The sequence below is a fragment of the Octopus bimaculoides genome, chromosome 3, assembly GCF_001194135.2.
Source record: "Octopus bimaculoides isolate UCB-OBI-ISO-001 chromosome 3, ASM119413v2, whole genome shotgun sequence".
NCBI classification, from domain to species: Eukaryota; Metazoa; Mollusca; class Cephalopoda; order Octopoda; family Octopodidae; genus Octopus; species Octopus bimaculoides.
The window spans coordinates 1,980,842-1,994,038 of NC_068983.1; the positions used below are offsets into that span (position 1 = coordinate 1,980,842).

The window sequence follows — 13,197 nt, forward strand, 5'->3', positions numbered from 1 at the left end:
ATATATATATATATATATATAGTAATATTTGGGGATGGTGATTTCTTTTTGTGCTTGCCAAATAGACACACGCATTATATATTCGTTGTTCACTAGTTTATTACTTTTCTTTTGACATTAGGAATCTTGCGACACAGATTCATAAGCATGTATATATACGTGTGTGTGTGTGTGTGTGTGATATCTTGGTCCTCTCCATCTCAAACTCTAACCTACAGTCTAGAAAAAGTATATATAAATATGCTAATCCCGCCAATTTTCCAATCGCAACTTACCTGCATATCTTTTGTGCGTACAGTTGAAACTCGGAGTAGCGAGGGCCTGACTGATGTTATAGATGTAAATATAGATGCGTTATTGTTATAGACATATATTGTGATGGAGTTATATAACCATCATATGTTTATATATTATCACATTAATATATTTTCTTCGTTTGTTTAATTTCAGGTGATTCAACGACTTCCAATTTCTCTCACAAGAAACCTTCTACGGATATAAAGTCACTACAACACAATGGTTAAGACAGTGCATCTCTCAAAAATGTGTTTACAACACCTATTATTCTTATAGAATGTCTAGCGCCGTGTAACTAATATAACACAACGATCGCAATAGAACTATCAAAATTCACTTCATATTCCAACTTTTTCTTTTCCTCAAATAATTCACCATCATTGCTGAATTAATAATTTCATCCAATTTCAATATTAAAGATTGCTTGATACATTTGCGATATGGATCATATTAGGACGTAATACACACACACACACAAATATATGTAGTGAGATTATATATATACATATGTATATATGCATGCATGCATGTGCAAAATATGTACGCACTACATAATAATGCTTTAATTTCATAAAGATAACTTCACGGTAACTGTTGAGAATTTAAACATTGAAATCTGTTGGTAATTCATTGACAAGAAAGATGCATATATTTGAAGTTTCCACAGAGTTTAACCTCAAAAACGGTTCCGGTTTCGATATGAATGAAAGCTCCTATGAAACTGATATTAAATCTCCTGCTTGGACAGCAGACATAGTGGAAAGGATTATGTCCGTAGCTATCATCATGATTGCAACGATTGTTGGAAACCTAACTTTAATCGCAGCCATATTCTGGAAACGTTCTCGTCTTGTAAAAAGAGTAAATATATTTCTTGTGAACTTAGCTATTGGCGATTTGACAGTCGCAATGATTACAATGACCACAGAAATACTTTTTATTGCATTCGGAGAATGGATATTAGGAGAAGTCGTCTGTAAGATCAGCGTCTATCTGCAAATTGTAACATTGGCAAGTACAACATTTCTGATGACTGGAATGAGTATAGATCGATACCAGGTGATTGTCAAACCTCTGCAGTCCCTGAGAAAACGTCCAAAGATCCGAACGAAAGTTATTCTAGCCTGGGTGATGGCGTTTATATTCGCACTTCCACAGCTCTTGATTTTTGTCCAAGTAAAGGAAACAAAATCTGATGGCAGCACGCAGATGAAATGTGTCAGTAAAGGTTATACAGACGAATGGCAACGCAAAGTGTACTTCACCTTTCTCACGGCATACATTTTGGTCGTACCAGGAGCAGTGATGTTTTATTGTTACTCGAATATAACACGTGTTGTGTGGAGCAGAGCAAACCATATACCACAAATAACCTATAACAACAAATCTATACAAACGACGAACCGCATTTCGATAAACCAGTCTCTTGTTTCGGCCTCCAAACGGCGCGTAGTCACAATGACTTTGACTGTGATTATTGGTTTTCTAACATGTCTCACCCCATATTTCATAGTGAACCTCATTAGAATATACAGTAACTACACCATAGGTATGAAGAAATCACTGCACGTTTCCGAAGCCATCTTTATGACACACAGTGCTCTCAACCCGATTCTTTATGGGATATTTTCATTACGAATGGAACATTTCTACAGAGTAATTAACGTCTGCTTATGCTTTATACCAGTGAAGAGCGTCATAGAAAGGGACACAAGCGTGGACAGTCTAGGTCATATGAACACTTTAAGTATGTTACAGATTAGGTTTTCACGACTAGGAAACAGAAACGCTGTTCAAAGTATAAATCAAAAGAAACAATCGTTCCAGAGGAAAAGTTTTCTGCGAAAGAACGTCGGTCATGCAATTAAGACTACGTTTCATCCGAAATCAAATTCAGTTCAAACAACTTTAGACAATACAAACCTGCGTCCGGTGAGTGGGCTATCGCCTAATGTTTAGACCTGCTTCAAAATGGCAAAAACTAAAAAATGGAACCAAACAGATATATCCCTCACCTGTCTTCGTCTTTGGTTTTCTGTACATACACGTACATACATATGTATATATATATATGTATATATTTATATGTTCATTTCTTAATCTTTCCTTACAACCTGGTCCTTTCTGATAAACCTTTTGGATTCACAGAGGATACTAATTCCATAATTCAAATAAACTCTTACATAATATCTCATAATTGGAAAAAAAGTAATGTTATCTAAAAGCTTAGACAGGAGCATGTGAGTGCCCGAAAGAAAGAGAAAGTATAAAAATAGAGGGAGGGATGCTGGAGAGTGAGTATTGAGTACGAAAAAGATGAGAATGAATAATAAAGAGAGAGAGAAAGAGAGAGAGAGGAAATAAAAACATTTTTTAAAGAAATCAAGGAAAAGAGTGTCCTGCTAAGTGGACAAAACTGATCTGAAAATCTGAATTTTGTTGTCAAGGAATGAATAAATAATGAGCAATGACTAATTAATGTCATTAACTACTGAAGAAATAGCTAATAAATATAACACAAATTGTTCAGAATTTAGGCACAATCTAACAGTCTTTAAATAAGGGATTAGCCTATAGCATCGACCCCAGTAACTCGTTGGTTCTATATTTTGCCGATGCTAGAGTCGTGGAAGGACAAGTTGAGTTCGGTGAGATTTGAACTCAGAACGTAAAGAGCCATCACTGTTGTGGCTCTGCATATGTCACTGACCGTTAACTGTAATATTAAGTAGGATAGAAAATATAACTTATTTACATACTCGCATACACACACGTATATATACTGATATACACGCATACACACACATATATATATATATACATACACGAACCTTGTTTTTATATGCATAAATATATATATATGTGCGTGTGTGTGAGTGTAAAAGAATATGTATTTATGCTTGTATATATATATATATATATATGTATGTATGTATATACATACGCGTTAGTATATATATGATTAAGTATATACCTACATAAATATATATAAATAGAGCAATATACACATTCATACAGATATATGTAAGTTTATATAAAACACACACACGCATTTTTATATACTAATACTTGTATATCTTTATACGTATGCATATGAGTATCTATCTATCTATCTATCTATCAATATATATATATATATATATATATATATATATATACATACACGTATATTTATTAAGCGAATTATTGGTCAGCCTACCACATACCAATGAGCACTCACTGAGTACGTCTATTCTTCTTCCAACTGTGAAAAATGTCTCAAATTTTCCATTTCTTGCAACTCTTTGAATGAGCAATGCAGCAGTTATTAGCGTTTGTCAAGCTCTGTGACCCGATTAACCAACGTCAGGCCACCAAAATTTCTCACATCCCTCACGTGATGGCAAAAAACGTGATCTAAAATACCCGTTGAGTTATTTTACCCACAATCTGTTTTCATTGACACACATCTAAAGGAGTTTATGTCCCCAAAATTCCACACGACGGTCTCTTACGAGAGTATCATTCTTTCTTTGTTATATCTATTATTTGACGATACCGTTTCCTGTGACAACCCAGTCATGTCAGACAGGAGATTATCTTAATAAAATTACAGAATTATACGTTATTATCCGTCTCTCATTTTTTACATAGAACGATTGTATTGAACGCGTTCGATGAAGCATGTTTCAACAGGGCTTTCTCAGTCTTGCATTCGCTGCATATAATCTGTAATATTATGATGAAAATACCCGTATGCAGCAATCATTATTATTCAGACGATGCACTCTAAAATTTCTTATTAAAACCCCACAAGTTTCATCTGCATACAAACTAGTTTACCACGTGCATGGTTTATATCTGTAATATTTTGCTTCAGTGGAGGCATCACTACGTTACCTTAAACAATAAATATTATGGTTATTTAATATCGTCTAATTACAGTTGAAAATAAAATGCGTAACATGTCAACACTATACATCCGATTCTGTCGTTGTAACAGCATATATAAACATTCAAATCTTATATCTTTTTTAAGTCTACTTCAACCCTGTTGTATTGATAATATTCCTTAAATCTCTTGAATGATGGAATAGGAGTTCAGAGTTCGGCACTGCTGCAGGCGTCATTGCACCCGTCAAACAACTTTAAAAAAAATGAAATGTAGTCAATTTGGAACTGCCAAAAAATGTCAATTTACATATAATATATATATATATATATATATATATATATATATATATATATATAGTATTTTATAAGCTTAAAGCAAGCCACCAACGTGCAATGACTAAAGAGAATAGCTGAATAGAGAGTATATATATAATATATATATATATGTATATATATAATATATTTATGCATGTATGAAATATAAACTTTTTCAAGAAGAGAGTTTATGGTGACTTCGAAATTTAGGCCTGCTAGCCTTCATTGGACAAAAGCTAAGAGACCGAAGTTTCGAAGTCACTGCCACCACTTTTCTTGCAAAATCATCATACAAAGAAAAAGTACCAAGTAATTATTTAATTTAGCGTTAACTCGAATTGAAAAAAAGCATGTGTGCGTGCATGTCGTTTATATATATATATATATGCATGTGTGTGCTTGTGCGTGTGTGTGTGTGTGTATGGGTGCACGCACGTACGTATGTATGTATTATGTATGTCGTTGTGTGCGTCTGTGTATTAATAACGCTCTCACAAGAGTTACGTAATTCCTTTGTATTTTAACTACTGCCTCACACAGATATTGTTTCCTGTCAATGGGATTTCTAAAACTATTATAAAGTATTCCATACTCATCCCTACAAAGCCATCTGCTCAGTAGCCCCTCCATCCAATAACATTTTTCTCTCCCTCATGTGTTTCCCTCGGCCCACTCTCCATTGATCATTTGTAAATTATTTCACCCGACAGACAATGCACTAAATATTTTCATTCATCCGTATTTCTATTCCTACGTATCGATAAAAAGAAATAAGATGAATATCAACCCAGTTCATGACAGAGAATCGTCAACATCACAACAACAATATTCTCCATATGCGTTATAGAGTGTGCATACAATATTAAGGAACCAAACTGAACCAAAGAATCACGCGTACCCATGGCCCACAAGTCGCTGGTGGTGAACAAACCCGCCATGAAAATAAAATGATAATTGTTTAAAAGTTTGGCACCACGTCAACCATATCAACGGGGACGGGATCGAATATTACATGGATCCCAGCATCTCACTCATACTTTATTTTATCGAACTCCAAAGGATGAAAGGCAAAGTTCAAGCTGGCAGCATTCGAAAGAAAGAACGATAGAAGAAATGCTGCTAAGCTTTTTGTCCGATATGCTAACGATTCTGCGAGGAAGCTGCCATAGATACCATCAACACGTTTTTCTAGTTGACTAGAAAACCCGACACATGCAATAGGTGAGACGCGAAATTTCTGTCACAAAACGTATGCATTTATATTTATAACTAATGGACGAGAGTGGGGTTATAAGGAAAATGGTATAACGTTGACGGATTGATTTAAAATTCGTTAAATTAAAATTTAAAGAGAAATTAAAAACGTAAAAAATTTAGTATAAACTATCCAAAGTGTATAGAAACCTCCAACTATTTAGACAGGATCAGACAACTTAACGATTACGACAATTTTCAGATACGGTCCTTGTCTTGAAGCTTGGTACCGCAATAATATGTCCTTGAATCAGAGCCGCGTTAGCTGAACCATGAGTTACCTCACAAAGCTCAATCACAATTTTACCACTACAAATGGATCCCAGACATATTTTTCAACAATTCATCACCTATGGTAACTAGAATCGAAACCCATCTTCTTAAGCAGCGTATTATTACTGGCTCTCTTCTCTGAGACTTTGCTGTAGTTCTTCTTTCGAATTGTAAACTACAGGCAGCCAGCGCTGTCGGAATCTTCTTTGTAAGTGGCATCCAGTGATTTGTTTCATTTGTACCTGCATTCACCGCTTTTGGCCCTCAGCGGGCAGAGTTCAAATCTAAGACCTGCTATTCTTATCCGAAATTCTCATTTCTGTATTTCCTTGCCATATGACTCATATATATTTTATTGTCGCACTCATTGTAACTGATCCTTTGGCTCTGTATCACTAATTTCACTCTAACTTTGTGTCTACCCTTGGCTATATATAGTTTGCAGGTAGCATTGCGATGTTTGAGGATCATTAGCATCTGGATGGTCCAAGCAGACATAAATGACCCTAGCAGACAATTGCTTTCTGAGGGTAATCACTCTAGTCACATATATGTCTACTACTATGCAAAGGTAAGACCAAGGAATGCTAAAATTATGAGGAAATACATCTGTTCATGGTTTTAGTATTAGAGATACTCATGCATTTCTTCAGAAGCCATTGAAGAAATGTATACCACGTGATCTCCACACTCCTCGCCACCCCCTCCACATACTTTGAACTTAAAGTTGAAACACACACTTCCATATACACTACGTTGTTTTCATCATCTTAAGTACTAGCTCTTTTGAACCATTATTATAGACAGCATATATTTTTGGAAACTAGAGGTATACAAAATTTCAACTTGTGCTTTCTTTCATAAATTGGTCGGAAATAAAAAAAGAAAACACCCCTTTTTTTCCCACCTCTTCATTTACTTCTTTTCCTTGAATTCACATGTCCTGTCGTTTCATTCAATCAAAGGTTTGTAAAAGAATGCTTATTGTTATCATTATTGACGTCATTCCGGTTTGTATTGGTTTTCTTTCCCTCAATCATGATGATATTTCTGGCGGCACCATGTTTTCCGCCCTTCTCTTCTACAAGTATATGTATATCCGTTTAAACGCCAATCTTTAGTCGCGTATTCTTTTTTTTTATATTTTGGTTGTCTCTTTGAAAAGAAAAGTTTGATTTGATTTTTTTCATTTGAAGACACGGTGGTGCACCAGCATGACCGCAGCCACTTGGCTGAAACACATAAATAAATAAATAAAATATAGAGTGCGTTCGTTTGCTTAATTGTGGATGCTGCTGCCTTGACAGTGTCAAATATTTCTTACAGTTACTCCAGACGTAGGGGACTAGCAACACCCGTAAATGTTGCTAATTATTATTTGTTTAATGAAGAAATAAATAAAACGGAATCAGGTAAATGTCTAGAAACAGACAACAACTGCTGCGTAAAGTACTGTCTGACAGACGGCCTTGTTCTAACTAAAGAGGCTGTACAAATCCTCGGTGCACAGGATATATTCAATCTGCGACATCAATAAAATAATAATAATAATAATAATAATAATAATAACAATCATTTTTCAAATATGCAATAGCAGGTAGTTGCTCTCATGGCTCCTGATCTTAACTGATTCGAAGTGTTATCACAAACATTGTTTTATCTTAGTATAAAAGATGGCTACAGAAAATATTCTGCTCAATATCACATAGTTGCTTGTCAATTGTTTGACCTGAATCAACTGAGCTTGTCCGTTCGTGGCTGACGATGGGTGTATCACTGACCACGAGCAGAAGTAGTCGGGAGAGCGTCACAGCCATGTGTTGAGAGGAATTCTGTGGAGTTTGGATAATTCATTCATCAATTTTAAACAAACTTTATTCAGGGACCTTTTGAGCTGGATGGGTTACTCGACCTGAAGAAGAGTCCAATTGGGCTCCATCTGCAAGGCGATGCGCTGTTGATGAGAGCATCATGTACCGCCCATATGGTTGGGATGCAAATGCCTGGTATACCCTTATCAGACGAGTAGTTATGATGGCTATACTGGGCTTCGCATATTTTACCCCAGTGTCGCCTTGATGGCATGCGATGCTCTCTGACTCAATAAGAAGAAGAGGAAAAAGAAGAAGAAGAAGAACAACAACAACAACGATAACAGCGGCGGCGGCGGCGGCAAATACAATTTTAAAAAATTAGAAACACGGAGGGTAGGCATAAGGAATATAAACAATGCATCAGACAGAATTTGCTGAATAAGAGGAATAACAGTTAAAAGGTAATCGAGGAAATCGCATTAAACCTTAATGGCCGTCTCCACAAAAAGCAAATGTCGTCGTTTATTGACTGACTCTTAGACTCAAGAAGCATACTCAGAAGATATCTGTTCAATCGTACCATATTTGTTTCTCTCACCTCAGCCCCACCTTTTAGAGAAACTTATTCTGGGCAGCATCATGCATTTATCCTTATATTCATTTTTCCTGTGTAAGACAATGACAGCTGACCAAAAAGTAAAATGTCTATCTTCCGTGGCTTCCATCTCGTTCACCACACAAACGTTTTCGAGATAGCCAACAGATAGAGGTGATTTGACTGCCCTCCCAGGCCAAACGAGGGTGCTGTGGGGATCATTACGATAGACTCAGCTAAAAGCCAGATCCATTCCAGGTACAACAGCAGCTGTTTGGCAAACTCTACAGATCAGTAATGCCGGGAGACTAAGCGAATGATTGAAGATTTATTTCGTTGCTCTGCGTGAATTTTATATAAGTCCGGCTGGCGGTACTTCGGTGTACCTAAACCTTATTCCTACTCGCACTGCCAAGACAAGCCTTTCTGGAACTTATCCCAAGTTCTTTGGTCGAAAGCTCTTTGGGAAAGACCAGCCAGTAGACCTTAATCCATACCTAGAGTTTCTGCGAGAAACTCTTCATTTCCGCCATCACAAGTCTTGTATAGAATTACAAAGTGGGAGTTCTACTGACCGTATTGACCGACCAGTAGAAAACAGTAAGCATTTGGTAGCACCACATGCCCTTCTTGTACTCTGTTTGACGCAAAATTGTAGCTCAGTCAAAGACAAAGACGGAATATCTGACAAATGGCCAATACATCAGTTCATATCTGTATATCTGTTTCTCTGTATATCAGCAGTCACAATATATTGAGTGGGCACAGTATCTCTAGGTAATGGAATTTACTTCAGTCGGAAGCTGAATAGTTAAAATGTTACTTTAGTTTCTGTTTAATCTACTCGTCAGGAATGAGGCGTTCAGCTTCTAGTAGCCAGGTCTCTGTGAAATCTATCTAGGTCAACCTTGCAACTAAAAACGTTGTAGTGTGTGTGGCCGAATGGTTGAAATTGGGGAAATCTTATAATGTTCCTGGCTGCAACCTAAATAAACGTCCTATCAAAAATAGGTTCTAGTAGAATGGATTACTCCGCGTCGACACTGGTACCTTCCGGAATTCTAATTGGTACCTCTCCGTCAGTTGCAAACGTCTGCTCAGGTTATAGAGCTTTTGCACCATGCACTCCTATCGACAAGCCTCAATTAATCTGGTGTGCATTATAGATGATGATGTAGTGGCCCACTAGTACTAAAGAGAGAGATGCTTTCAAAGACACTTCCAGCTGACTGAAGATATCTAGCAATCCTGCTAAGGTCGAGGTATATACGGCCACTAGACCGACAGTGCTATCTTTACTATTGGAGACGATCTATACCTCCGATTTACAGTCCGAAGCCAGGAAGATTGTTCACGATTTGAGATCGAGAACTTTCTGAATCAACATTATTATTCCTCCTGATCCAGGTCGGACAAGAGGAGCGTACCTGTCGTATCATCGATGGAAATCTTCGTATTACTCATTGCTTCTACATCAATATCCAATAACACAAAATCGTTCTGTAAGAAGATTTACTTCAAAGCCAACCTCAAGTTACGTGCTATTTTTCCATGTAAATCAGAAAAAAATTACGTAAAGACGATCCCTTGCTTTGGTTTAATTGAAGAGCGGAGAATCCAGTCTTCAATATGGGTTGGGCTTCCTTCAATGGATCCCTTGCGTCTGGTATGTGTCCGAGTCAAAGGTCTGACACTTCATGACAATGTTTGCAATATCAATACGACAAAGGAATGGCATTTCTGCTGTATGGTCAGCACATCTTTCCTCGTGTGTATCTATCGTTTTATATTTCTCTTCTATGTATTTCCTCGATTCACTGCTGTTTTGTCTCGATCAGGGAAGTCGAATCAGGTGTCTTTTGTGCATTTGGCTGTTGCTCTTCTTTTTTACTGAGGTTGTTATAGTGTTTGTTTTCCTGAAATGTTGTTGTTTCAATTTCATTTGTTGTTGTTGTGCGTTTCCCTATTGCTCTCAAGTGATGACATGGAGAAGCATAGAAATAAATACTGGTATGTTTCTATGTCTGTTCTTATGTGACGCCGTGGATGAGGGTAAAAAAGGGAGACGTTATGACAGGTTTGGTGGTGCGTTTTGTTGTTGCCTTTGTGACTGCACCTCTCTGTGGAAGTTCTTGATATTGTGGCATTGAGAAAAATAACGGATTCTCCTTTCATATTTTTTTAGCCGTAGGCAGAGATCTTTTAGACAGTAAGTAGCCTAACATATGTAACATATTGGCTGTCAGCTTTCTAACGCCAATAACAACTTCAAACCAAAGGGCTCTATCTGGCAAGTGAATCAGGCCGGTCATGCTTTAGGTTCCCTGCTGGTTGATCTAGTTCAAACCCTCCATCCCTTTCCACGAGTACTTTATTTGCTATGTGCCAGCAAAGATATGAGGGTATCAGTATAAATTTCTCGCTTCTGAGAGAGGCTATGCTGCGGTCTTTTCTCTTCGATACTCGTAGACAGTCTGCCAGCAATTGTGCAGGATTACGTGACATGACTGATAAGAGTCAGAACGGATGTGACGCACTTTTCTACTGAGGCTTGAGCCGTCCTTTCCTTTCGTCTATACAACCCTAGGCTATCATGCCTCTCCTGGTTTCTTCTATAATGCATTCAGGAAACGCAAGGCTTTTGCTTCTTCTTCTCCTCGTTAGCAAGGTTTTCGACTGCGATGTGTTTTCCAATTCTACTTCAATCTCTTCCCATATCCTCGATGCTCTGGCAAACTACCCACATTTTTCCCATTCTTCATAGTAGACTTTGTTATCGTTGCTACTGGTGTTGCTTCTGCTGTAGCCTTTGCTGCTCTTTGTGCTTGCATCACTGGACGAGTGAGTGGATGCAGCAGTCATTATGGGGGTGGCGGTGGCGGTGACGTTTTTCTTTCTGAATGGAAGAGCGGTGACGTTGGCGGTGACGTTGGCGGTAGCGGCGATAGTTTTAAAACTGTTGCAGTGTCGACTGCTGTGTTGGTGAAAGTTGTGGTATTTCTCTTCTCTGTAAGAAATCAGTTGCTTACAATAAAAGAGGTAGTTCTTCAACATATTACTCTTTGCTGTCGGTGGTGGTGGTGGTGGTGGTGGGTTATGTTATTATTAAGTTGTTTTGAATATCCAACACGCCTTGTCACAGCTACTTATACAATTTGCAATGGATATTAATACAGGGAAATCATTTCCATCACCATTGTTCTGGCTGTGACAGCCCCTCCTTCACAATCATCTCGTCACTGGATCTGACATTTACTATGATACGATTTGCTTTTGAGATAATTCGGAATAACATTTTTTTGAAAGATATTTTTGCCACTATGTGGCAATCGAGAGAGTTTCCAGCAGGCCCAGGTGGGTATTGGTTGGCTGCGACACGAACCAGAAAACAAAAATATAACATTAACACGTTTTTAGATACTTAACCGAATAACAGCTTGCAAACCGTGTTCCAGTGTGTTTCGCAGATGCATACACTATCAACAACAACGGTAAAAATGACAAGGTTGCCCACAGTAATTTGAGGGGACGGAGCAAGTCTATTAAATTGACGTCAGTAGATGATTGCCCCAACATTTCATTGACACCGAAAATTTGAAAGACAAAGTGCATCTCGGCTAAACTTAAACTGTCAGAAGAAAAGCCGCTAAGCATTTTGACAGAAGGGTCAACGATCCTGCCAGCTCCACGCTCAAATAACAATAACAACTACAACATAACAACAGCTATAATAATAATCTCTTCTACTATAGGCCAAAGGCCGGAAAATTTGGGGAGGGGCTGGTCGATTACATCGCCCGAAGTGTATAACTGGTACTTATTTCATTGACCCCCGAAAGGATAAATGGCAAAGTCGACCTCGGTGGAATTTCAACTCAGAACGTGAGGACGGACGAAATACCGCTAAGCGTTTTGCCTGGTGTGCTAACGATTCAATCAGCTAGCAGCCTTAATAATAATGAAGCAGAAGGAGAAGAAGGAGAAGAAGAAGAAGAAGCAGAAGAAGAAGAAGCAGAAGAAGAAGAAGCTGAAGAAGAAGAAGCAAAAGAAGAAGAAGCAGAAGAAGAAGAACGGTTTTTACGAAATATCGCCATAGAGATTCACCATACTATAAAAGAAAAGAAACGAAATAATATGGTAGAGGCATGAAATAATATACAAGACAACATCAGAGAGATGAGAATGTTGAGAAGTATGAGGGCCTCGCCATAGAGATGAAATGATTATGGAGCACAGGGATGAAAAATGTTCCACTTGTAATGAAGTATTAATATACACGGCGCCAATTACAGCAAAAGTCATTTCCGTGAATGAGCTCCACAAGGTTGAGTGCCATTAGAAGGGAATACCTTTAATGGGCCGATGGAACCATAAAGTGCAAGTACTAACCTGCATTCGGTAAGAATACAATTAAAGAGTATCGAGATTTGAACAGACTTGACGTCACCAATCTCAGAGAACATCATCACTAAATAAATTTCCAGATTTCATAGGAAGAAAAGTAATCATGTTTTCCATGTTTGGCGCCCAAAATTGATTTCTCAAGAAACACATTTAGACAAATCATTCGACAACCAATAGCTTACACAGGAATACGCATATCATATACATACATTAATACACACACAAACACCTATACATGTGTTTATATATATATACACACACACACACACACACACATGTATATATATATATATGTATATATATATACGTATATATATATAAGATATATGTATATATATATAAGTATATATATATAATATATATGTATATATA

At 37.4% G+C, this 13,197-nt stretch overlaps 1 protein-coding gene across 6 annotated transcripts in view; it reads left to right on the plus strand.

Annotated features, from left to right (window-relative positions):
- Positions 1 to 13,197, plus strand: part of LOC106877248 (neuropeptide S receptor) — a 543,162-nt gene that overhangs the window by 341,340 nt on the left and 188,625 nt on the right. For 4 of the 6 annotated variants that reach the window (XM_052965972.1, XM_052965971.1, XM_052965973.1 and 1 more), the window contains one exon: positions 451 to 3,904. The exons of the other annotated variants lie outside the window; for them this stretch is intronic. In XM_052965972.1, the coding sequence (XP_052821932.1) occupies positions 940 to 2,256 (1,317 nt within the window). In that variant the 5' untranslated portion in view covers positions 451 to 939 and the 3' untranslated portion in view covers positions 2,257 to 3,904. Of the gene's footprint in view, positions 1 to 450; positions 3,905 to 13,197 lie in introns of those variants that run through there. 6 annotated transcript variants of the gene reach the window in all.